The sequence below is a fragment of the Manis javanica genome, chromosome 3, assembly GCF_040802235.1.
Source record: "Manis javanica isolate MJ-LG chromosome 3, MJ_LKY, whole genome shotgun sequence".
Lineage (NCBI taxonomy): Eukaryota > Metazoa > Chordata > Mammalia > Pholidota > Manidae > Manis > Manis javanica.
The window spans coordinates 168,611,678-168,638,601 of record NC_133158.1 but is presented as its reverse complement, the minus strand read 5'-3'; the positions used below and the strand labels follow the sequence as shown (position 1 = coordinate 168,638,601).

The window sequence follows — 26,924 nt, the reverse complement described above, 5'->3', positions numbered from 1 at the left end:
GTTTAGACTGCTCATGGGATTTTTCTTCTTTCCTGACGTAGGCCTGTATTGCACTATACTTTCCCCTTAGCACAGCCTTCAATGCATCCCACAGGTTTTGTTAAATTGTTGTTTTCATTTGTCTCCATATACTGCTTGATCTCTGTTTTTATGTGGTCATTGATCCATTGGTTATTTCGGAGCATGTTGTGAAACCTCCATGAGTTCGTGGGATTTTTCATTTTCTTTGCGTAACTTATTTCTACTTTCATACCTTTGTGGTCTGAGAAACTGGTTGGTACAATTTCATTCTTTTTTAATTCACCAAGGCTCTTATCGTGGTCTAGTATATGATCTATTCTTGAAAATGTTCCATGTGCACTTGAGAACAATGTGTATTATGCTGCTTTTGGCTGTGGAGTTCTGCAGATGTCTGTTAGGTCCATGTGTTCTAATGTGTTGTTCAGTGCCTCTGTCTCCTTACTTATTTTCTGTCCGGTTGATCTGTCCTTCACAGTTAGTGTAGTGTTGAAGTCTCCTAGAATGAATGCATTGCATTCTATTTCCCCTTTTAATTCTGTTAGTATTTGTTTCACATATGTAGGTGCTCCTGTGTTGGGATCATAGATGTTTATGATGGTTATATCCTCTTGTTGGATTGACACCATTATCATTACGTAATGTCCTTGTCTCTTGGTACTTTCTTTGTTTTGAAGTCAATTTTGTCTGATACACATACTGCAACTCCTGCTTTTTTTCTCCCTATTAATTGCATCAAGTATCTTTTTCCATCCCTTCACTTTTAGTCTGTGTATGTCTTTGGGTTTAAAGTGAGTCTCTTGTAGGCAGCATATAGTTGGGTCTTCTTTTTTTATCCATTCAGTGGCTATATGTCTTTTCATTGGTACATTCAGTCTATTTACATTTAGTGTGACTATCGACAGGTGTGTACTTATTGCCATTGCAGGGTTTAGATTCGTATTTACCAAAGGTTCAGGATTAACTTCCTACTATCTAAGAGTCTAACTTAACTCACTTAATATGCTATTACAAACACAATCTAAAGGTTCTTTTTTTTTCTCCTCCTTTTTCCTCCTCCTCCATTCTTTATATATTATGTATCATACTCTTTGTCTATCCCTTGATTGACTTTGGGGATAATTAGTTTAATTTTACATTTGCTTAGTAATTAGCTGTTCTACTTACTTTACTGTGGTTTTATTTCCTCTGGTGACAGCTATTAAACCTTAGGAACACTTCCATCTACAGCAGTCCCTCCAAAATACACTGTAGAGATGGTTTGTGGTAGGTAAATTCTTTCAGCTTTTGCTTATCTGGAAATTGTTTAATTCCTCCTTCAAATTGAAATGATAATCTTGCCAGACAAAGTAATCTTGGTTCCAGGCTCTTCTGCTTCATTGCATTAAATACATCATGCCACTCCCATCTGGTCTGTAAGGTTTCTGCTGAGAAGTCCGATGATAGTGTGATGGGCTTTCCTTTGTATGTGATCATATTTCTCTCCCTGGCTGCTTTTAATAGTCTATCCTTATCTTTGATCTTTGCCATTTTAATTACTATATGTTTTAGTGTTGTCTTCCTTGGGTCCCTTGTGGTGGGAGATCTATGCATCTCCATGGCTGGAGAGACTATTTCCTTCCCCCTATTGGGGAAATTTTCAGCAAACCTTCTCAAAGATACTTTCTATCCCTTTTTCTCTCTCTTCTTCTGGTACCCCTATAATATGAATATTGTTCTGTTTCAATTGGTCACACAGTTCTCTCAACATTCTTTCTTTCTTAGAGATCAGTTTTTCTCTTTGTACCTCAGCTTCCTTGTATTCTTCTTCTCTATTTTCTATTTCATTTATCATGGCCTCCACTTTATCTAATCTGCTTTTAATACCCTCCATTGTGTTCTTCAACAATTAGATTTCCAACCAGAATTCATTCCTGATTTCTTGAATATTTTTCCATACCTCCATGAGCATGTTAATGATTTTTATTTTGAATTCCCTTTCAGGAAGATTAATAACGTCGATGTCACTTAAATCTTTCTAAGAGCTTGTATTTTGTAATTTTACTTTGAACCAGTTTCCTTTGGCATTTCATATTTGTATATGGTGCCCTTTAGTTTCCAGAAGCTCTACTCTCTGGAGCTGCTCGGGCCCTAAAGGAATGTTGGAGTTGCAGGGGAGTGGTATTGGTGCCTGGGAGGAGGAAAGAGATGTTTCCTGCTTCCCAGCTGCTCTGCCTATCGCCACTGCTTGAACCAGTGTGCCAAGCACACAGGTATAAGCCTCTATGCTTTGCATTTTTAGTTGCTGTAGACAGATATTCCCTCTGGCTGGCCTAACGCCAGGGTAGGGTGTGCTGGTTTACAAGCCATGTGGGACTAGCCAGGAGAAAGGCGCAGTATGCTATGTATCACGGATGGGTTCCTTGGAGCTGCATAGCCAGCCAGAGAGCTGGAGCACTTGCAGCTTGTGAAAGCTCCCAACCTGCTGGGCAGAGTGCATCCAGACAATTTTGTCTACCTGTCCTTTCTCCTGAGCAGTAAGGTCTTTTCTATCCTTGCCACTTTAGCAGCCCTCTTGCTGTTAGGAAGTCTCTCAGACTACCTGCCTTTCTTTTGTCCCAGAGCAGCTGGATATGGATCCCTGCTTTCCACAAGCAGCTGACATCTCAGTCTCTCCAGGAATTTTGCCTGTCTTAGCTTTCCAACCCCCTAATCATGAGAGTAGTCCATTCAAGCACCAGAAAATGTAGGTTTGTGCTCCCAGAACAGATTTTCGGACTTAGGTATTCAGCAGTCCAGGCCTCCACTCCCTCCCTGTTCCATTTCTCTTCCTCCTGCCAGTGATCTGGGGTGAGAGTATGGCTGGGGTCCTGCCAGGCCACAGCTTTGGTATGTTGCCTGTTCCATGAGTTCTTCTCTTTTCTCCAGGTGTATGCAGTCTGGTGCAGTCCTCTTTCCTGTTGCTCTTGCAGAATTAGTTGTATTAATTATATTTTCATATTATATGCAGTTTTAGGAGGAAGCCCTCTGTCTCACATCACGCCGCCATCTTTAATCCCTCAGATGTATTGTTTTTGTTTTGTTTTATTTTTTTGCAATATACTTTTTTTTTGGTTTCATTAATCTACACTTACATGAGGAACATTATGTTTACTAGAACCTCCCCATCACCAAGTCCCCCCACATACCCCACCACAGTCCCTGTCCATCAGAATAGCAAGATGCTACAGAATCACTACTTGTCTTCTCTTTGTTATACAGCCCTCCCCATGCACCTCCTCACATAATACATGCTAATTGTAATGCCCCCTTTCTTCTCCCCGCCCCCTTATCCCTCCCTTCCAAACCATCCTCCCCAGTCCCCTTCCCTTTCGTAACTGTTAGCCCATTCTTGGGTTCTGTGAGTCTGCTGCTGTTTTGCTCCTTCAGTTTTTTTCTTTGTTCTTATACTCCACAGATGAGTGAAATCATTTGGTACTTGTCTTTCTCCGCCTGGCTTATTTCACTGAGCATAATACCATCTAGCTCCATCCATGTTGTTGCAAATGGTAGGATTTGTTTTCTTATTACGGCTGAATAATATTCCATTGTGTATATGTACCACATCTTCTTTATCCATTCATCTACTGATGGACACTTAGGTTGCTTCCATTTCTTGGCTATTGTAAATAGTGCTGTGATAAACATAGGAGTGCATCTGTCTTTTTCAAACTGGGCTGCTGCATTCTTAGGGTAAATTCCTAGGAGTGGAATTCCTGGGTCAAATGGTATTTCTATTTTCCATCTTTTGAGGAACCTCCATACTGCTTTTCACAATGGTTGAACTAATTTACATTCCCACCAGCAGTGTAGGAGAGTTCCCGTTTCTCCACATCCTCGCCAACATTTGTTGTTGTTTGTCTTTTGGATGGTGGTGATCCTTGCTGGTGTGAGGTGATATCTCATTGTTCTTTTTAATTTGCATTTCTCTTATGACTAGCAATGTGGAGCATCTTTTGACGTGCCTGTTGGCCATCTGAATTTCTTCTTTGCAGAACTGTCTGTTCAGCTCCTCTGCCTTTTTTTAATTGGATTATTAGCTTTTTGTTTGTTGACATGCATGAGCTCTTTATATATTTTGGATGTCAACCCTTTATCAGATCTGTCATTTATGAATATATTCTCCCATACTGTAGGATGCCTGTTTTTTCTACTTATGGTATCCTTTGCTGTACAGAAGCTTTTCAGCTTGATATAGTCCTACTTGTTCATTTTTGCTCTTGTTTCCCTTGCCCAGTGAAATATGTTCATGAAGAAGTTGCTCATGTTTATGTCCAAGAGATTTTTGCCTATGTTTTTTTCTAAGAGTTTTATGGTTTCATGACATACATTCAGGTCTTTGATACATTTCAAATTTACTTTTGTGTATGGGGTTAGAGAATAATCCAGTTTCATTCTATACATGTAGCTGTCTGGTTTTGCCAGCACCAACTGTTGAAGAGGCCGTCGTTTCCCCATTGTATGTCTAGGGCCCCTTATCATATATTAATTGATCATATATGTTTGGATGTTTGGGTTAATATCTGGACTCTCTATTCTGTTCCACTGGTCTGAGGGTCTGTTCTTGTGCCAGTACCAAATTGTCTTGATTACTGTGGCTTTGTAGTAGAGCTTGATTTTGGGAAGTGAGATCCTTTATTCTTCCTTCTCAGTATTGCTTTGGCTATTCAGAATCTTTGATGGTTTCATATGAATTTTAGAACTATTTGTTCTAGTTCATTGAAGAATGCTGTTGATATTTTGATAGGCATTGCACTGAATCTGTAGATGGCTTCAGGCAGCATGGCCATTTTGACAATATTAATTCTTCCTAGCCAAGAGCATGGGATGTATATCCATTTATTAGTATCCTCTTTTATTTCTCTCATGAATGTCTTGTAGTTTTTAGGGTATAGGTCTTTCACTTCCTTGGTTACGTTTATTCCTAGGTATTTTATTCTTTTTGATGGAATTGTTTTCCTGATTTCTCTTCCTGCTAGTTCATCATTAGTGTATAGGAAAGCAACAGATTTCTGTGTATTAATTTTGTATCCTGCAACTTTGCTGAATTCCAGTATTAGTTCTAGTAGTTTTAGAGTGGAGTCTTTAGGGTTTTTTATATGTAATATCATGTCATCTGCAAATAGTGACAGTTTGACTTCTTCTTTACCAATCTGGATGCCTTGTATTTCTTTGTGTTGTCTGATTGTCATGGCTGGGACCTCCAGTACTATGTTATAGAACAGTGAGGAGAGTGGGCATCCCTGTCTTGTTCCTGATCTTAGAGGAAAAGCTTTCAGCTTCTCACTGTTAAATATGATGTTGGCTACGGGTTTGTCATGTATGGCCTTTATTATGTTGAGGTACTTGCTCTCTATACCCATTTTGTTGAGAGTTTTTATCATGAATAAATGTTGAATTTTGTTGAATGCTTTTTCAGCATCTATAGAGAGATAATGTGGTTTTAGTCCTTCTTTTTCTTTATGTGGTGGATGATGTTGATGGATTTTCGAATTTTGTACCATCCTTGCATCCCTGAGATGAATCCCAGTTGATCATGGTGTATGATCCTCTTGATGGGTTTTTGAATTTGGTTTGCTAATAGTTTTTTGAGTATTTTTGCATCTCTGTTCATCAGGGATATTGGTCTGTAATTTTCTTTTTTGGTGATTTGTGAGGTCTTTGCCTTGTTTTGGTATTAGAGTTATGCTGGCTTTATAGAATGAGTTTGAAAGTATTCCCTCCTCTTCTATTTTTTGGAAAACTTTAAGGAGAATGGGTATTATGTCTTCTCTGTATATCTGATATAATTCAACAGTTAATCCGTCTGGCCCGGGGGTTTTGTTCTTGGGTAGCTTTTTGATTACTGATTAAATGTCGTTGCTGGTAATCCAAATGTATTGTTTTTGTCATCTCCATGGATTTCACTGACTTTTAATAAGAGTCAAATAAGAGTAGTAGTCAGTTATACACCCTGCAGCCAGACTGCATACAGACCATGGCTCTGCTACTGGGAAAACCCTTTTGTAAGTTGCTGAATCTCTTAATTGCCTCAATTTTTTCACTTGTAGAATGGGAGAAAAATACACATTTTTCGTAGCGTTATTGTGAAGATTAAATGTCTTAACTTGAAGAGCTTATTTAGTACAATTGCTGGCAGATAGTGAACCCTCAGATGTTAGCTGCCCACCATCATTGTCATTTTCATTACCACTTTTACTTACGGAGATTCTTACTTATGGGTATATGGGTTTTCTTTCTATTTTGCTATTATAAACAGTGCTTCAAATAATAACCTTGTGCATTCATTATTTTGCACATGTGTGAGTTTATGCTTTGCAGCAAGTACAACGTGAAGGCCAAAGAGTATGAAAATTTGTAATTTGGTTGGACATTCGCCAAATTGCATACCATAGAGATTATATTGAGTCATGCTCTCACCAGTAGTTTGGCATCATTCAAGTGATCAAGAAATTAATGGTAGCTTCTTAATGTCACTTCTATTTCTGTACGTATAGTTAAAATGACTGTTTTATTCCTTTGTCTTCATTAGTAGTACTGTCTTGTCAGGAGGAGATGCTCCAACAACCTGTTATTTTTTAATAGAAAATACATATTAGTAGGTTATTCTTTCAGAATTTTCACTGATAACTTGTTATTGTTAAAGAAAGTGGGAAGTAATTCATTTTTTTCATTCTCTATTTTCAGATATTTATGTTTCCAGGAATCTGAATTATTTCAGATCTCTATTTTTATTATCCAGAATCTTAGTATAATCATCTATTAGAAATACAGATTTTTAAGAACCAAAAAAGAGAAGGTGAACTGTGATTAACCTTTTAATTTCAGTATTAGTCTTGAGGTAGTCATGATTTTTTCTTTGCCAAAGAAAGCTTAATAGGAACGAGAAGAGTTTAAGGTGTCAGGCATTTTTAAGGAACTGGAGGAATATTAGTAAGTAAAGTAAATATTCTTAAGTTGTGGTTTCTGCTGCACTTTTCTGTGGTGGCACCCCTTTCCAGGTTAGAAAATGTAAAAATTGACAAAGAAGAATGTGTTAGACCTTTGGAAATTACCTATTTCTACTGAGGTAAATGACTAGAAGTAAGTGAAAAAAATCAAAATTAAGCCATCATAGGACATGGTACATGGATATAGTGTTTCAGAAACCAATATAAGGAGCAAATGCTTTAAATAGAATAGATAGGGTATTACTACATAGACTGTTTTTAGGAGATAATTGGTGTAAGGAAGTAGTTTCGGTAGGGTCATGGGACCCAACCGGAAAAGAATGAACAATTAGAAAGCAAATACATAGGCTAATCTTTGATGTAATCTTGTGGCAACAGAAGGGTTTTGCTCTTTAAAAAAAAATCTCAGTAACAAGCTTTTGTTCATTTTCAAAATTACAGCTATAAATATCTGACTTTATTAGTAACTGCTGTTTGTCTGTGGTAGTCACCTTTAGAGATACTAAGCATGAGGTGGTGTTTTCATACTGCTTTTAATGCTAGTTTTCTGTTTTGTTGCCTTTTACTTTATTTACATTAAATTAATGCAGTTAAATAGTTCCCCTTTATAAACTAACATAGCTAGCCACTGAAATTATAGTTAAGACTCCACTATATATGAAAAACCTGCTGTATCAATCATAAAAATAGAGATGAACATTATTTGCACTGGAAATATATTAATAATGACTTGTGTAACTTCCTCCTGCAATAGTTGGATTAACTATCCTTTTTCTTGAGTTTTTAAAAAATCAATTTTACTACAGCATAATTCTCATACATTAAAACTCACACATTTTAAGTGTACAGATTGATGACATTTGACAAATGCATAGAACCATTACAACCATGTAGCACCACTACAGTCAAAATGTAAAATATTTCCCATCTCCCCAAGAACAGCTGATTCTTCCCATGTTTAATAACATAAACATCTCATTTTATTTCTTTTGCCTATTTAGTACTTAAGAATGTAATTTTCCTTATCAAGAGTACTGTGAAAACAGCCCCTGAAATTAAATGTGAAATTAAATGCATTTTATCTTTGGGAGTCTGTTTCAGATTGACAGAATAGTTCATGACTCAAACAAGGTTCAGTACAGTTAACCAATTTTGTTTAATTTGAGCAATTATAAGAATGTCTGACAGAAAGTTACTTTTACTTGATATAATTAGCAATTCACCTTTTTTTTATATAATTTTTAAATATCTTCTGACAATGAAAGCTGTACTATAATGCATAAACAACCTGTCATCAGTACTATTCAGTACTGTCTATAATGCTGTTTTGGGCATAAAAAATTAAATTGCAATATAAAAGTTTCCCACTATGGAAAATTGCACGTTGGGGAGGAACTCTTTAAAAATATTTTCCCTTTTTGTCCACCTTCTTACTTAGACTGTTATCTCTAGAGCTGGATATGGGCACCATCTGTTGATGGTACTAAATAAATTCAGCAACCTGAAAGTGAACCGGAGAGCTATATATCAAGTAATTAAAACATACTTAAAAATGGTTTTCATTAAAAGATAGAGATAAATCATTTTTTTCATTTTAGTAAAAATTAAGTAAATTATGTTTGATGTGCCAAATATATTGTTGTAGTTTTTGTTGGGATTGTGAATTAAGATCGTACTTTGATGACTTTTAGTGGCTGTTTTACTGTTCCTTGCTGTTTCCTATAAGACTATAGTGTACTTCAGAGACTTTTCCCTCTTACAGTACTAAATGTGATTTGAATTAGAATTGCTAATCACTGGCAAGAAACCTGTCAGTGCTTACAATGTAATTATTGCCTTACTGATTCATTGAGTCTTATTTTCATTATTTTTAACTTGAACGTTTTTCATGTATACAGTTGAAACTGAACCTCATTTAATTATAGGCCAGGATTCTTTGTACTAAAGGTTAATTTTGAAACTTTTTTCAGTTTCTTTAAATTACATTTTTAAAACATTTTCAACATAAACCACTCATTAGTATAATAGTGATAATATTTACATAACCATATTTGAGATAAAAATTAAGTAGCTAAGGTAAAAGTAGTACAAGAAAGAGATGAGAAAGGGGTTAACCTTTTCTTTGATACATTAGAAAATTGGAGAACTTCTTAAATTCAGAGAAAACAGATGTGACTGAAATGTGTTACTGGATTAAGAAACATTTAGTTTTAATTTAGAGAAGAATATGTTGATGACAAGGAATATTAGAAATATCCATGAAGAGAGAGAACACTCTCTATCCTTAGATGTTCTTCAGTCTACGGCAGCCAATTGTGTCTGCACAGCACCAGGATTTATTTAAGTCAATCCTTAGAGCCTTTCCTACAGTATAAATCTGTTGTTTTATGTCTTTGTCTTTTCCTTTCCCAACTCTCTTAATACAGAGGATATTCTTTTTTTTTTTAATGTCTAAAGAACTTCAGAATTCTTAACAAGGAATTCCTTTAGAATAGATAGGATTCCTAAAGTCTTTCATATGAAGTTTTTCAGATGGTGGTCAGATTAAATTTAATGCTTAAGCATGGGATAGAGAGAGATTAACTGTAAAATCTGTTGTTCCACAGGTACTGTGAGAATAGAGATGTTTCGAAATATGCAGAATGCAGAAATCATCAGAAAAATGACTGAAGAATTTGATGAGGTATAGCATTTCAGTATTTATGCATACTGCCTACTCAAATGGTGAATATGTTCATTATTTTAAGTTTTGATTTGGTGTTTAGTATAAGAGAAGATACACTATTTTCTCATTTATATGATAATACATGCTACCAATTCCAAAACTAATGATCTTTGGGGATTTCATTACATTGTATGGAGGTATCACTGAATATTAAGTAATGACTCATCAAAACAAGTGATATGAGGTAGAAGTTGATTCTTGACATTCATTCTGGAAGACCGCTTAAAATTCCCAAATTTATAAATGTATCTCCAATGGTATCATATTCTGTGGAATACTAGTCTTATTAAATGCTATAAAGAGAAAATGGTTTGGAGGTCAAAGAAGTGTGAGAAGGCCTCATACTCTACCTGTATTAGAGATTGTGAAAGCATATTATCTGATTTAAGGTTCTTAGCAATCCTGGTAATTTACTTTATTTAATCCCAAATTCCCAAAATTATTTTAAATGGATCTCCCTACACCACTGTGCAACCCCCTCCCAATATGTGTGTAAAACTTAAACTTCTATTTGGGATGCTGTGCTTGAGCATATTCTGATTTCCATTTAGAATATATCTTTTCTTTGCCAGTTTTCACATATTAATCATGCAGAAATCTTTTTTTTTTGCATAATTTCCATTTTCACTGAAATATTCTCTTAGTTTACCCTGATTGCAAATGTTGAAACACTTTTATATTTTTCTTACTGTATTTATGGTGAACTCAATTCATGTCATGCTTTATTTAGGCCACCATTAATTCCAGTTTTAAGATTCACCTTTTAATTTAAACAAGATTACTATTTTCTGGTAGGTGTTTTTTCTTCTTGATTTTCAACACTATCAACAAAGTTTGGTATTCTTCTTGGTCCACTCTTTTCATGGGGTGGGCTCCAATTTTTTATTAGTAGTAATAGTAGTAGTATTTATTTTTAATTGAAAAAATACTACAAACAAATATTATAAAATAAACACTCAAACACATTACACGATGTCCATCTGTTTTATCAGGTGTTCACCTTAACTCTAGCAGCACATACCGAACATTTTCATGTGCATTTTTACAGAAACATTGTTAGTGGCTTTCAGATTGTTGAGTCTCATTCTGTTGTGACCCATGCATATATATGTCCATAAATGCTTGTCTTCATTCCTGTAATCCCAGAAGCTCTGAAATTTCAAAGGATTTTTTGGTGGCAAAACCTGGCCCTAACTAACACGAGGCTATTTCCAATTTTGATTTATTCTAGTTAGTTTGAATATCTATATGTTCTTGATTAGAGGGTGCTAATTCTAGTAACCCAAATTCTGTGTGGCGTAATTGGATATAAGATACATGCACTATATATTAACATCTAAAATTCGAAAATTTCTGAATTCTAAACATTTCTGTGGACTGCTTTTTACTAAAATATAACTTTTTGTCATTACTTCATGAGATTGTATGTGGCAAAAAGAAGGTACAAGTGCTAAGTTTACTCATCAGCTACTCTACTACCCACCATGCCAGGCTTGGAATACAGGGGTTCCAGGTCACAGATTAAAAAGTAGTACACATCTTAGACCATAAGGGTACTAAGTATTATGAAATGATTAAGAGTTTAGTACAGTAGTTCCTAAATTTTGCTGCACATTAACATCACCTGAGGATATTTAAAACTATTAATGCCTGACTTCCTCCCCAATGCCCCAGAGGTTATGATTTAATTTGTAAGTTCATGTGACCAAGGAATAGGACTTTTTAAAAGCTCACCAGATAATTCAACATACAAGTTTGGAAACTACTGTTCTAAGGGTAATAAAGAGAGCAAGGATTTAAGTTATAAAAACACTTCATATATGAGCATAGAATGAGGGGAAAACTGAAATGAGTACACTGTGAAAATGCACAGTGACAGAAAATCATTGCTTTGTAGTAAGATTTTTGAGATAACTAGAGGAGGGAAAGGAATTTTAGGAAGATGAAAGTCATGGTATATACCTAAGAAAGTATTTCTGTGAATATTGTGAAATATTCAGAGTATATTGGAGAAATACCAAAGTGTTATCCAAACTGATACTGAGTTAAATGTAGCAAATGGAATTATTCAAAAGGTATTTCTTTTATGTTCCTAAGCATTTTTTCTCCTAATATTTGAGGTTATCGACTTAATTAAAAAGTACAACTAAGCAGGGTTTTGCATATTATTAGAATGTATTTGTTTAAAGCGGAATTATGTATTATCATTCTTCTAAGGTTATCCATTACTTTAGCAATCACTTTAGCAATACTAGCAGTATTGCTCTATTGCTACTATATACACTCAAGAAACTGCATTTAAATGTTAGCATATTGTTAAATATACAACATTCTATTAAGTTTTTTTTTTTCAAATTACCATACAGGTCATTTTAGTCCCCTGGGAATGGAGAGAGGTTAGTTTTGATAAATTGTGTTTTGAGGTAAAATTCTGAAAAATCTGATAACAGAAACCACTGTATCCCACAAGCCTTGATAAGTGTCTGTTCACAGGGAGTAGCCATTCAAGTTTTATTGAATAAATGAATATGTTTTATAGCAAAATAATAAAGTGAGATGAGTTCGAAGTAGGTTAAGGTGTTTGAATTTGGGTAACGTAGTCCAAGAGTGTTATTTCCTAAGAAAGTATTCTGTAGCTCCTATTTCTTATTACACACTGTTTTTAACGTTTGTCATTAGATAACCTTTTTTTAAAGCCTTACACACCAAAAGTGCTTCATATAGACATACCTTGGAGATACTGCAGGTCCAGTTTCAGAACGTGCAGGTAAGGCAGATACCCACAATAAAGCAGGTCAAATGAATTTTTTGGTTTTTTCAGTGCATACACAAGTTATGTTACACTGACTGTAGTCTATTAAGTGTGCAATGGCAATATGTCAGAAATATGCATACCATAAGTTAAAAATGCTTCATTGCTAAAAAAAGTTAATTAACCATCTCTAAAATTTCAGTGAGTCATAACCAGTGATCACAGATCACCATGTCAAACGTAATAATAATGAAAAAGTTTGAATTATTTCAAGAATTCCAAAATGTTGTACAAGAGACACGAAATGAGCAAATGCTGTTGGAAAATTGGTGCTGGCATACTTGCTCAACACAGACTTGCCACAAACCTTCAGTTTGTAAAAAATTAAAAATCTGCAAAGCACAATAAAGCAAAATGTAATAAAACCAATGTATGCTTGTAATTGCAGTATCAACCTAATTTAGAAACACATTAACTCCTAGAACACATTATATAGCTCTTCAGAGTCAGTAGGAATACTTGGTTCCTATTGGAACCAGTGGCTGGGAGGTGTAAGACAAAATGAAATAGTATTTCTTCCCCAGGTTATTAGAATCACATCTCCATATATAAACTCTTGTATGTTTCCCAAAAGTCAGTTTGTGTAGTTTGCCTATGTATATTTAAGTGTGACATCTGTGTAGGGAAACCTTTACATCACAACACATGTAATGTATTTGTTCAGTACCTTTAATTCTTGTCTATGGATTTTGTATTGTGCTATTCATAATTACAGAGATTTGATTATTATGCTCTTCTATGTTGATTAAAACTTACCTGTAGCTTTTTGTCTTCTTTCTAATAATATGTGCTTCTGTGAATTTGCTTTGTAAACTCAAGTATAGAACTTTCCCTCATTTATCTAGTTGAGCATTTGAATTCTAAGAAGTCCAAAAATGGTTAAATAGGACACACACTGAGAAAATGCAAAGGAAATGCCAAAGATATTGTAAAGGAAAGCTCAAATTATCTTCACTCCTAAATCATTCTCTAAAGTTTTTTAATTGTACATCCCATCAGTAAAACATTTTTTTCAACCGATAGTAAAGGCCTATTATAGGCTAATTTTATATATATAATTCTCTCTTCCTTTCCCTCTCCCCACTACTCCTTCTCAAAAGGATAGAGTTCTTATTTTGGAGGGAGAGTGCTTAACAAGTAACTGCCTGGTGATTGTTTCACACTTTTTAGTTCAGAACTAAGCCTAATTCCTAAATATCTGATAAATAAAAATAGATAATTTTTTTCCCTTTCGCCTTGGAAAAGGATTGAATATATACTCCGTATTTTTTGTATTACAGTGTAGTTTGCAGCATATGTATGTTGATATATATTTATTTACAGAATTAAATGCACATACTATTAGATCAGTTTCTTGTCAGCTATCACTAGGGTATCATAGCCTTTTTTTAAAAGGAGCTTGTACAAGAAGTATCAGTGCTCCCCAATACCTTATTATTCACTTGTGATTACATTTTCAGAGCTTTGTTTTTCTTTTTCCCAGAAATCTATGTGTTTCCTCAGGTTAAAAATACATATTTTAAAATATATTAAAATCCATTGTATTGGTGGTATGTAACTTACAAAATAAACAAACCAGTGGAGAACATATCTTCTAAAGTCAACCCCTTTGAGCATTAACTCTTCTTCTCAGGATGCCGCATATACCATTCGTGACACAAAACAATCTGAAATACAGACCTATTGAGAACACACCAAGCTTATTCTGTATATGATGTTAGTATTAATCAATTTACTTCTTATTTTTAGGTAAAAATAAAGAGAAATTCTAATATTTTCTTACAATACACCAATCAGTTTGTGTTGTACAAAGCACTTTGGAGACTGCTTCAAGTTGAGGAAGGTAAACAGAATTATTTAAGAAAGGAAGCGAAATTAGAAATGCCAAAGACAAAGGAATAATCACATAGAAAAACTCATGAGGGCTTAAGAAATCAATTTGTAATGTGAAAGGTGTAAAAACAGGATATAATATTACACCTGTTGAACCTTGCCATGCAAAATATTGGAGAAGAGGAAACAAGTTGAATAATAATAATAGCAAACACTTATATCATACTTACAATGTGCCAGGTACTGTTGTAAGTACTGTATGTATATTTAATCCTCACAACATTTTTATGAAATAGGTCTTTTATACTGTTATTATCTCTGTTTTACAGATGAGAAAACTGAAGCAAAAGGGTGTGATAAATTTGCCTGAGGTCACACAACTAGTAAATGGCAAAACCAGGAATTAAATACAGACCATCTAGCTCCTAAGTCCATACTTATAACCACTACCCTATTCTGCTTGCTATATAACTGCAAGTATATAATGTGAAATAGCTGCGGAAAGGGTACTAAAGTAACAGTTGCGCTGTCATCACTTGAACATCTTCAGTCATATAATACCTTTCTGTTTCTATTACCAATGTTTTATGACTGACTGAATGAGCTACATAATTAAACTAGTGTTTCTTTTAGAAGGACTAGTTATAGTTTATTGATTTATATTAACTTTTTTTCGATTGAGTAAACCATTCCGTTACACTAGCTGAGGCATCCACTCTCATGAGAAATGCTTAAATGAGATACTCGTACACAAAAATATGACTCAACAATAACATTTGTATCAAAGGGTACCAGACTAAATCCTCATCTGGATTAGTCATGATCAACTGTGTATTGAGGATGTAATTAACTGGCAATTTTAAGATTTTTATTCTTCAATTTAAAAACATCTGTAAAACATGATTTTATACCAATATAAATGAACTACATTCATATTTATTAATAGTATTTAAGAACTATTAAATTATCTAGCTAAAGCCAGGTATTTAAAATTCTATATATTCTTTTTATTTATTGTAGGTAATAACTTATTTTTATGTTAAGTAAATGAACTATTGGTCTTTCAAACTTATATGGGATTAACATTTTTTGTGTTTTTTAATGAGCATTTACAGAACATTTCATGTATGTCCTAACTTTTAGTTAAAAGCTACAATATTTAGAGATCAGCCAAGTTATATACCTCTAGACAATGAGTTCTTGTTTTAAATGGGGAAAGCTGTGTAAAGTCTATTAGCAATAATATCTTGACAAGTTCAATAGTTGAGAAATAGAAGACCCAGTGAGAACTTAAGGATGATGTAAGTGTCTGAGCTTTGAGGTCTTCACAAATTATTTAGCCCTAAAACTAGGTCTTTAAAAATTAGTAGAAGTTCACCAGAAAAAGACAGAAAACAGGAAGATGGAGTTTAGGATGTATAGGAGGAAACAGATACAAAGCTGGAGAGAGTGAATAATATAGCCTTGTAGACTAGACCAAGGAAATTGGATTTAATACTTATAAATAAGCACAAAATCATTGTGCTTCTGAATATAAAGATAGTATCCTAGATAAATGCTAGAGATATAGAGGTGAGTAAGGTTGGAATAAAAATTACAATAAAATGTTTATGGCATTGACTTACAGAATTGTTTTTTCCAGATATATTTTTACATTATTTCTTAATTGGTGTATATTGGCTCTATGGGCCACTTTGAATTTCCCAGTATTTTAAAAAATCTGAGGTTTTACCAGAAGGAAGAGTTATCTTAGGCTTAATTAGCAGAGGTCTGATAATAAAGAGCAATTTCTCTTTAATTGCATTGTAGAAGTCAGACAAAATAATCTAAGTAATCTTTATGGTTATTTTTTGTTAAAGGCATAATAGAACTTAAAAACAAAAGTTCAAACAGTATATTTAGTGATAAATTATATTTGGCCCTCTGTTAAAATTCTGCTTATACCGACTTGCCACTCACTCAGTGGTTTAAATATTCATTGATCTATTCCTGAAATTTTGGATTTATTTTGAATGTGGAAGAAAGTGTGGCCTGAAGTCTGGAAATAGGATATTCTTTATCAGTCATTTAAGAACTAAACACAGAGCAGACAAGTAGTGATTTTACAACATCTTAGTACGCTGATGGACAGTGACTGTGAAGGGGTATGTTGGGGGGGACTTGGTGAAGGGGGGAGCCTAGTAAACATAATATTCTTCATGTAACTGTAGATTAATAATACCAAAATTAAAAAATTAAAAATAAAAGAACTAAAGGGTTTTTGTGTCTTATGGGGCATATTAATTAGGCATCCTTAAAAAAGAGTTATGCCTCCTACAGGGAGTTGGAGCAAATCAGTCTCTCTTTGTTTCCTGGTATGAATAAAAATACCCAGTAAACCAAACCAGAAACAGAGGTTTTTGCCCACCAGTTACTTACTTCAGTAAATTTTACTTCCTCAATATTTGAATATCAGATTCCTCCCATTTTGCCCATCATTACTGTCTTAAATTCTACATCCCTCATCCCCCTTTTGTTTTTGGATCTACTACAGCTTAAGTGTCCTTGCTCCTTTCCTTTACATTTTTACCTTTGACTCTTTTCCACATTGGAACCAGAACTATGTTTTAAAGCTCACATCTGTTCATGATACTTTCTTGCTCAGAACCCCTTCAGTGGCCACTCATTGCCTCCAGGTTAAAGTTTGGCTTTCCTAGCCTTCTTTATATAAAGAAGACTTCCTGTATGATCTGGCACCCTCTTTCTTTGGTTGCCACCACAAAATCTCTCTCAAGTTGCTGTATAGTCCCATTGCTGTGTTGTACTTTTGTTCATAGACCTTTGCTAGGGTTATTGCCTAAAATACTTTGACCCTGTTTCCCATTTTTCTAAGTACTATTACTCTTATAAAATTCCTATCACAGTGTCTGATTCGCTTATGTGTGTGTGTGTGTGTGTGTGTGTGTGTGTGTGTGTGTGTGTGTGTGTGTGTGCGCGCGCGCGCGCGCATGCACACCTGTCTGCCTGCCTTCTCAATTAAGGTAGTTCCAGGCTGCATGGGGGAAGTGAGGAAAAGTTTGTCAAAGAGTATAAACGTACAGTTGCAAGATACAGTAAGTTCTGGAAATGTAATATACAGCATGGTAATTATAGTTAATATATACTTGAAAATTGGTATGGGAGTAGATCTTAAATGCTTTTGTCCCCCAGAAAGGAATGGGTTAGGAGGCCTGGAGAGCCAGCTGCGGTGAGGACATAGACTAACTCCTCACAGACAGGCAGCTTAAACTCAGCAAGTGTTCATCTGGTATTTTTCCAGGTTTAAAAAAGTATATAATGGGCTTTGGGGCGGGGCACGGGTGCCCGGGGTGGAGGAGCCGGGAGGCAGGAGGTGGGAGGCATCGGGCCATTTAAGTGAACTCCCTCCCTCCTTCAGCCACCCGGTCTGGCACTGGCTCTGTCCCAACCCCCGGCCTGGACCGCTTGGGCCTTGCCCCGCCGAGCAGTCCGCCGGGCACACAGGCGGCCTCCGAAGCATCCCAAGCCCATGAGGGCAGTGCACCCAGCTGCCAGCACAGACCAGACAGAGATCTCGGCTCCCCAGGAGGAGCAGAGGATCAATGCGGTTCAAGAACTGATTCCAGAGGTTCATGAACCACCGGGCCCGAGCGAATGGCCGCTACAAACTGACTTGTTTTGAACATGCTGCTAACTGCTACACACACGCCTTTCTCATCATGCCGGCCATCCTGGGCAGTGCCCTGCTCCATCAGCTATCTGACAACTGCTGGGAAAAGATAACAGCCTGGATTTACGAATGCTTCTGTGCCCTCTTCATCGTTTCCACAGTATTTCACATTGTATCATGGAAAAAGAGCCACTTAAGGACAGTTGAACATTGTTTTCACATGTGTGATAGAATGGTTATCTACTTCATTGCTGCTGCTTACTCTTCATGGTTAAATCTCCATGAACTTGGACCCCTGGCATCTCATATAGGTTGGTTTATCCCGCTCATGGCAGTTGGAGGAACCATTTATGTATTTCTTTACCATGAAAAGTATAAGGTGGTTGAGCTCTTTTTCTATCTCACAATGGGGTTTTCTCCAGCCTTGGTGGTGACATCAATGAATAATACCGATGGACTTCATGAACTTGCCTGTGGGGGCTTGATTTACTGCCTGGGAGTCGTTTTCTTCAAGACCAATGGCATCATTCCATTCATCCATGCCATCTGGCACCTGTTTGTGGCTATGGCAGCTGCAGTGCATTACTACACCATTTGGAAATATCTTTACTGAAGTCTGACAGACTTCCTGTGACATTTATGACCAATCTGTATTAGGTCTCCAAACCAGTATTATTTCAATTATGGCACTTGGGAGTGGGGTAGGAGCTGAGAATTGCACAGAGGAAAAAAAAAGAAGACAACTGCACTGACTTTCTTTGTTCTTTGATATATGATTACTGTGAAAGTTATAAAGCTGTGTTCTGGAATGTTCCCCTTACAGCAAGTAAATAAGGTAGTGAGTTAATTATTTATTCCATTCCACTATCATGAAGGACTCTGGATAGACTTGGCTAGCTGATGTTTACAAACCAGAATTTTGTATTTTAATTTTACAGATTTTACTACATGATTTTTCTAAATTACTAGGTCAGATTGCAAAAGTCAGTGCAATAACAAAGCTTCCTTTTAAAGACAAAATTGTTCCTATCACTTTCCCATTAGCTGTGTGAATAATCATGGACAGAATATACACTACTTCTATCATGTTTCATCTTGGCCTAATAACAGTTATTTTTTAAATAGAAAAATTGGTTTTTTGTAAATTTTTGAAGACTATTTCATTGAAGCTCATCTTTGCGGTTCCTCATTTACATGAATTTTTGCAGCAAGCTGTCAACATTACACAAATGAACAAACAGTATACCTCTTAGGACAGTTTTATTAAGCATGGAGAAATTTCCAATTTTTTAAAAAACTGCAGTTTTCCAAACTTTTCTGCCAACCTCTGACTCTGAATTCTTTGCTGCTTTGGGACATATACCTGACCTAGTTGGGTTTACCAGTGATGGAAAAGTATTTCGATATCATTCACTTTTTCAAAAAGATTCAACTTTCCCTCGATGCCTTTGCCACATTTTCTTCAGGGTCCCTTTCAACAGCAGGTGAGTGTTCACTCTGTGTCAGAACAGCATTGCTGTGTTGGCCATCCCCTGAAAACCCCAAAGACTAATACAAATTACAGTGATTAGTAATATTGCCTGTTTGGTGCCCAATGGTCAAGTCATTGTCACTTAGCTTTGTATTACCAGTTTTGATATTCATTATCTATCAGTTGTGGACTTGGATGCCTAAATACACATTTCTACCTTTCCTCTGTATCTCCCACTATACTTTCTTCTTTTCCATAGAAAAAATATTTAAAGCATTGTTGGAAAGAGAGGAACTCATGTCTGTTGTCCATGGGTTACATCCTTACTCAGTGGAGTCGTATTTAATATATTACTTTTGGTTTTCCCTCAGTGTCTTATATTAAGATTAACGTATTATTTGCTTTGTTCATGAATATCCTATTGGTGTTTTAATACATGAGATAACCTTGCCTTTAGATCTGGTGCTTATATTGACTCTTTTCTAGTAATGGGTTTGATTTGACAGTACATGTAGGTTTACTCATTGAAATTTTGTACTGATGTGGCTTTAAAACAGTTTGTTTTGTGGGTGTGTGTTTAGAACTCACTGATTTTGGTGAGTTATACGGGAATGAAGAACAGAAGAACTGATATTTGCTGGTGAATTCTTAAAATAGGAAAGGTACCCAATAATTACACCAACAAGACTACCCCTCTCTGCATGCCTCTGAACATCTGCATGCCTGATGCTTTATTGTGTGTGTTTTATTTTTAATATATTAACTTTTGTGGATTCTTTTAAAGTCTGTTCAAAAGTAACACTGTCAAAACCACTACGATGCATGTAAAAATTTGTGCTGTAGACTAGAATAAAACTGTTTCTTGGGTTTGTAAAAAAAAAAAAAGAAAAATGGGTACTGTGATGGAAAGGAGGTGTTATCTTAATCCTATGGTAGTAACATTTTGCGATACAGAAGTGTATCGAATCAACATGTTTTTTATAGCTTAAACTTAGTGTATATCAGCTATATTTTTGGGAAAAAATATTAGAAGTTCTTAGAAAAAGATCCTTCTTTTGCTCGTCTTTGTATGCCAAGGAACTGGTATAGTGCCTGGAGCATATTTATTGCTCAGTAAGTACATGAATAGATGGTTGGGTGAGTAGATAGTTATCCAAATAAGTGTTTGCAAGTCACTATTTTAAGAAATAGTGCTATGTATATCTTTGGGTAAGTCTGTTGAAATAGATAACCAAAAAGGCAATGTTTCACCAAAAAAATGTGACTTTTTTTGTGAAATTGTTCACCAGCTGGGTTCAAAATCAATTCTTTTGTATTTACTCCTATTAGAGTATTTTATCTCTTTAGATATCCACAATTTGTGACCAAATTGAGTTCCTAAATATCAATGCTTAGATTAGGTAGTTAGCCTCTTCTGTTAGCTGCATGAGCTCTGCCTTGCAGCACACACCTCTCATTAGATTGTTCTCATCCCAGTCAGAAGCTCTAAAATTTTCTAGTTTCTGTTGCTAGCTCTTTTCTCCAAAGCTTGGTACTTCCCTCTCCTCCCCATCAGTGTCTCCAAAACTTCGAAAACAGCCTTTTCCATTAGATAGACTTCTCCATTAGATGCTTGTCTCTCCATTTGGAAGCAGAACCCCAATGTTCTTCCTTGGAAGAGCATTTACTAGACAACACTTCTGTTCTCTGAGGTTTCCATAGTAAACCAGTGAAGTTCCATTGTAGACTAGAGAATACATGGATTCTACAATCCCAGACCAGAACCATATAACTTTGTTACGTAGGACAAGTTCTTAAGATCTTACTGTATTCTTTATATATATATACCAATATCACCTCAGTATATAGATAATACAAGATTATATATGTGACAAGTACATACCATATAAATGTTAGATATATAATGTTATATTTTGCTACATGGAGATCTCTCCCCATGTATTCACCTGAACATACTTGAAGGTCTTACTTTCTTACTAGACCTTTTTGGTTTGGTCTGTGTTACCTTCTTGAAGATTTCTACCTAATAGTCTTCGTAAAGCTTCTGTCTGCCTTCCTATACCTGTTTCTTATTTGATATAGTTTACCTTTTCATTAGTTATTCAATAAATTCCTTGTGCAAAGTGTCACAATAAGACCACCCCCAAAGAACTTTAATACTAGTTGTGGATAAGGTTTTAGGCTACTTAAGTATTATCTTTATTATCATTATTTCACTTTCTTAGCTCTCCTGAAAAAAGAAATTACTGCTTTTTGAAGGAACCTTGTTTTCAATACTCCACTGCCTGCCATTAACTAGACAGTTCTTTTTACATGGCACTTGTAAGTGTGTATAACAAGGTGAAGTTTATATCTAGTTCTAGAGTAAAGCAAGAAACTGCCTTTTGAAGTGGATGCAGAAGATTAGCACATGATAGAAAAGTTAAAGGGACAAAATGATGTACATTGTCCATCTAGTTGGGAATTGAACTAGGTTAGTGCTCTGCTCTTGCTGTCACCATTTTTAGTATACCAGATGATTCAGATTTCCCTTGTGGTGGGCTTCTGTTGCTTTGTGCTTTGGGTACCAGAGGGGTTTTCTTAGTGTTCACATTGCATCCTAAACTTCCAGTTTTCTATGCATTCCTCTGCCACAGAGCACTTCTGCTCCACACTTTTTCTCTCCCCCACCTAGTGGTAGACTGGTGTTTACTATGTCTGGTACTCTGGTAAAGTCATGGAGATTCTCTTTTGTCCTAAGCCCTGCCTAAGTCTTAAGCATGCCTTGTATGCCAGAGCCACTGAGGGACCTTCTTAGCTTTCCTGGACCTCCTTCCTATAGTACTTTAACTCTGCCTTATGTATGTGGTTGGCCTTGAGTAGGGTTTTACTACTTTCCCTCTTTCCCCCAGGTAGAGGATTTTTTCTTCTACCCTTCTCCTAGCTGCCGTGGGATGTACCTAGCATGCACCTGTTTCATGGTAGTGACTCAGTTTGCTTACTCTGCCCCATCAGATGAAGCCTTCTGATTTTTAAGAGAGAAAGATGTGGAGAAGTGATCCAGGATTCTTACCTTTTCCCCCAGCAACTGAAGATCATCCCTTGTAGGCCTATACCACCAAGAGAGGTACTCTCTGTTCTGCTCTGTTAGGTTTTTATTGTAAGTACCCAATTAAGACCTGTGGAAAATAACTTTTGTGTGAGTGCAAATTCCTTGTTATTCTACACTGACAAGCTAGTCCACATGTCATCTTCGGCAGTTTATTAAAATTTTAATTGATTTCTTCTTACCCATTTTTATAGTGGCCACCTTTTCTTCCTAGGCTCTGCCACAGATTGATAGAGTTTGTTTGTCTTATTGGAGGGCTTATTATTTGGAATTCAAGTTTCTACAGCTAAAGATGGGCTCAAGAAAAGTTACGGATTTTGGGGATTGATTCAGATTATTATCATTGTTGTAGACTTCCGGATCTTAAGTAGAAGCCAAATAGTAGGAAACCCTGTCAGGTTACTCTTTTTGCTTTTCATGTTTTTATTTTTAATACAAAAGTCACTTTTATGTGGTTGGATTTGTTGGTCTTTCACGACTCTGGCTTTTATATTGTATTAGGAAAAACTTCTAGAATATCCTCAGTCTGAGAATAGTCTCCTATGTTTTCTTTCTTTTTTTGGTTGAATATTTTTAAGTGTTTTGATTCACTAGGAATTTAATTTGGTGTAAAATGCAGCTATTTTATTTCCTAACAGCCAGTTGTACTAAAATCATTTACTAAATAATTCATCTTTTTCGACTGCTCATAATTCTACTATAACAGTAGGAATGGATTTGTCTGTGAGGAACAAATTTATCTAACAGTGGCTTTAATTCAGTTTATTTGTCTCATGCAAAATAAATCTGGGAGTAGACAAGGCATGGTTGGTATTGCAACTCTCAGAGCAAAAAATCTAATTTTCCATTCTTCTCTCTATCATTATTTATCTTCATACTTGTCCCCTCATGGTTGCAAAATGGCTGTTGAACACCCAACAACCACACATGAGTTTCATATCAGTGAAAGAGGAAGGGAAAGATGGCAAAAGAGGTCAGACTAACCTAGCCTGTACATTTTAAAGGGCTTTTCCAGAGCCTTCTAACAATTTATAATTGATCCTTAAACAATGCACGGGTTAGGAGTGCTGACCAGCCCCACACAGTTGAAAGTCTATGTGTAACTTTTGACATCCCAAAAACTTAACTACTAATAGCCTGCTGTTGACCAGAAGCCTTATCAATAACATAAGACAGTCAGTTAACATTTTGTATATTATGTGTATGATATACTGTATTCTTACAATAAGGGAAGCTACAGAAAATAAAATGTTTGATATTGCCACAAAAACAGACCCACGGATCGATGGAACAGAATAGAGGGCCCAGAAATAAACCCACACATATATGGTCAGTTAATACACGATAAAGGAGCTGTGAATATACAATGGGGAAAAGACAGTCTCTTCAATAAATGGTGTTGGGGAAACTGGACAGCTACATGCAAGAGAATGAAGCTGGATTACTGTCTAACTCCATACACAAAAGTAACCTCTAAATGTATATAAGATATAAATGTAGGACAAGAAACCATAAGATTCTAGAAGAAAACAGGCAAGAATCTCATGAATATCAGCATGAGAAATTTCTTTATAGATACATCTCCTTGGACAAGAGAAACAAAACCAAATATGAACAAGTGGGACTACATCAAACTAAAAAGCTTCTGTAGAGCAAAGGACACCATAAACAAAACAAAAAGGCAACCTACAGTATGGGAGATATATTCATAAATTATATGTTCGATAAGGGGCTAATATCCAGCCTCAACACCAAAAAAACCCCAAATAACCTGATTAAAAAATGGCCAGGGGACCTAAATAGATGTTTTTCCAAAGAAGAAATATAGACGGCCATCAGGCACATTAAAAGATGCTCCAAATCACTAATCAACAGGGAAACGCAAATCAAAAACAAAGTGAGATATGACCTCACACCAGTCAGAATGGCCACTATCCAAAAGACAAGAAATAACAAGTGTTGATGAGGAGAAAAGGGAACCCTCCTACACTGTGGGTGGGGATGTAAATTGGTGCAGCCACCATGGAAAGCAGTATGGAGGTTCCTCAAAAAACTAAAATCAGAAATACTATATGACCCAGCAATCCCACTTCTGGAACTTTACCCAAAGAACATGAAATTATTAATTTGAAAAGATACATCCACCATTATGTTCATTGCAACATTATTTACAATAGCCAAGATACGGCAGCAGCCAAGTGTTCATCAGTAGATAAATGGATAAAGAAGATGTGGCTCATTACAGAATGGAAAGAGTTTATTATTCAGCCATAAAAATAAATCCTGCCATTGTGACAACATGGATGGACTTACAGGTATTATGCTAAGTACAGTAAGTCAGGCAGAGAAAGACAAATACAATATAATTTCACTTAACAAGTAGAATCTGAAAGCAAAACAAAATGAACTAAACACCAGTAGATTCAAAAACACTGAAAAGTGACTGGTGGTTACCATGGGGGAGAGATTGGCATGGGTGGGTGAAATAAGTGAACAGGATAAAGAGGCACAAAATCTCAATTATAATATAAATTAGTCATAAGGATAAAAGTACAGCATAGAGAATATAGTCAGTAGTTCTGTAACATCTATGTTGGTAGTAACTACACTAGTTGGGGAGAGGATTTAATAATGTATAAAACTGTTGAATCACTATGTTGTATACTTGAAACCAATATAATAGAGTTTATCAACTATACTTCAATAATAAACATCAACAACAAAAAGGAAAATATCTTTTCAAACTATTGCAAATCTCCAAAAAATGTTCCAATGTATTGGTTGAAAAAAATCCACATATAAGTGGACCTGCACAGTTCAAACCTGTGTAGTTCAAGGGTCAAACTGTACCTTTTTTCTGAAATATTTCTTGTATACTGTTATCCAGGCTACTAATGTATCTCCTTTCACTGAACATTCTTTCCTTCCATTCATCAACTGAATTGTTTAATTAAGAAGTATTTTAGATATGGACCCCCATCTTCATTGCAGCATTGTTTACAATAGCCAATATATGGAAACAAGTGTGTGTTGATGGATGAAAGGAAATGTGATACATATACATACACACAAAATGGAATATTACTCAGCCACTAAAAGAAGGAAATCTTACGAGTGGCAGCCTAGAGGGCATTATGTTAAGTGAAATAAGAGTAGGACATTTATGGTCACTTATGATGTCATTTATATAGAGAGTCTAAAAAACTAAACAAAACACTGAACTGCTAAATAAAAGAACAGTTTAGTGGTTGCCAGAGGCAGGAGGCATGGGTGAAATGGGTCAAAAGTACAAACCTGCCATTATAAAAATAAATAATTCATGTGCATGTAATGGGAAGTATGGTGATTATGGTTAATAATACTGTATTGCATATTTGAAAGTTGCTAAGAGTAGATCTTAAAAGTTTTCACAAGAAAAAAGATAACCACCTATGGTAACCGATCTTAACTAGACTTATTGTTATCATTTCCTAGTATATACAAATATTTGAATTGCTGTATTGTATGTGTGAAACTAATATAATATAATGTGTGACTTTTACTTCCAAAAGATCTTTTAAAAAATAAAAATAGTTTAATTCTCTAGAGGCTTTCTAAATTTTATTTTGTGCCACCCTTGAATCTTTTGAAGTGTACTTACTTAGGCTTTCCTAAATATTGATTTTTCTGCCTCCTTTTTCTCCTCCTTCTGTTAGGTCTGTTTTGAGAATTATATTCTTTGTTTTCTCCCTGGGGCCCAGGTCTCGTTGTTGTGGAGCACTCAATGGCTGAATCCCGTAGTTGGTATAAAGCAAGAAGGACTCTCTACCTTGTGGGCTTTTGTGATACAGAAACAGCAGGCAGTCTTCTGAGACACCTTTGAGAAGCATCTCATCTGTCCACTCTACTACTCTCTCCAGTCTACCTGCACACCCCCAGTCTCAAGGGTGGGAAGATTCCGGCAGCCCCTTCAGTTCCTTTTTTGATCTTTTTAGGGCTTAGGAAACCCTGTAACACTCATGTAACACCAAAATTACAGTAGCTCTCTTTACTGGAATATCAGCAGAACTCAAGACTTCACTCATAACTAAGGCTTTCCTAGAAGCAATTTGGCCTAGAAAAGACAAACAGCCATAAATTACAAATATTCAGATAGTGTGTTCACAGATTTTCTCATTCTCTGCCTTGTGAATTTCCATTTCTCTACGAAAATTCTTTTTAGCTAGAGGGTGTGAATTTTTAGGCTACTTGTAGGCTAAACGTCTAAAACCTCCAGTTGGGTTCAACTGTCAGTTTTGTGGCTCAAACAAAATGACATAATTTGATGATGCCAAGAGTCCATATCAGATTTTTTTCTTTCAAA

At 35.6% G+C, this 26,924-nt stretch overlaps 1 protein-coding gene and 1 pseudogene across 6 annotated transcripts in view; both read left to right on the top strand.

Annotated features, from left to right (window-relative positions):
* The window catches only part of STAG1 (STAG1 cohesin complex component), a 436,291-nt gene that overhangs the window by 235,697 nt on the left and 173,670 nt on the right, over positions 1-26,924 (top strand). For all 6 annotated transcript variants that reach the window (XM_073232352.1, XM_073232354.1, XM_073232353.1 and 3 more), the window contains one exon: positions 9,593-9,669. In XM_073232352.1, coding sequence (XP_073088453.1) covers positions 9,593-9,669 — 77 coding nt within the window. The remainder of the gene's footprint in view (positions 1-9,592; positions 9,670-26,924) is intronic.
* On the top strand, positions 9,679-20,170 carry LOC108404803 (monocyte to macrophage differentiation factor pseudogene; annotated as a pseudogene).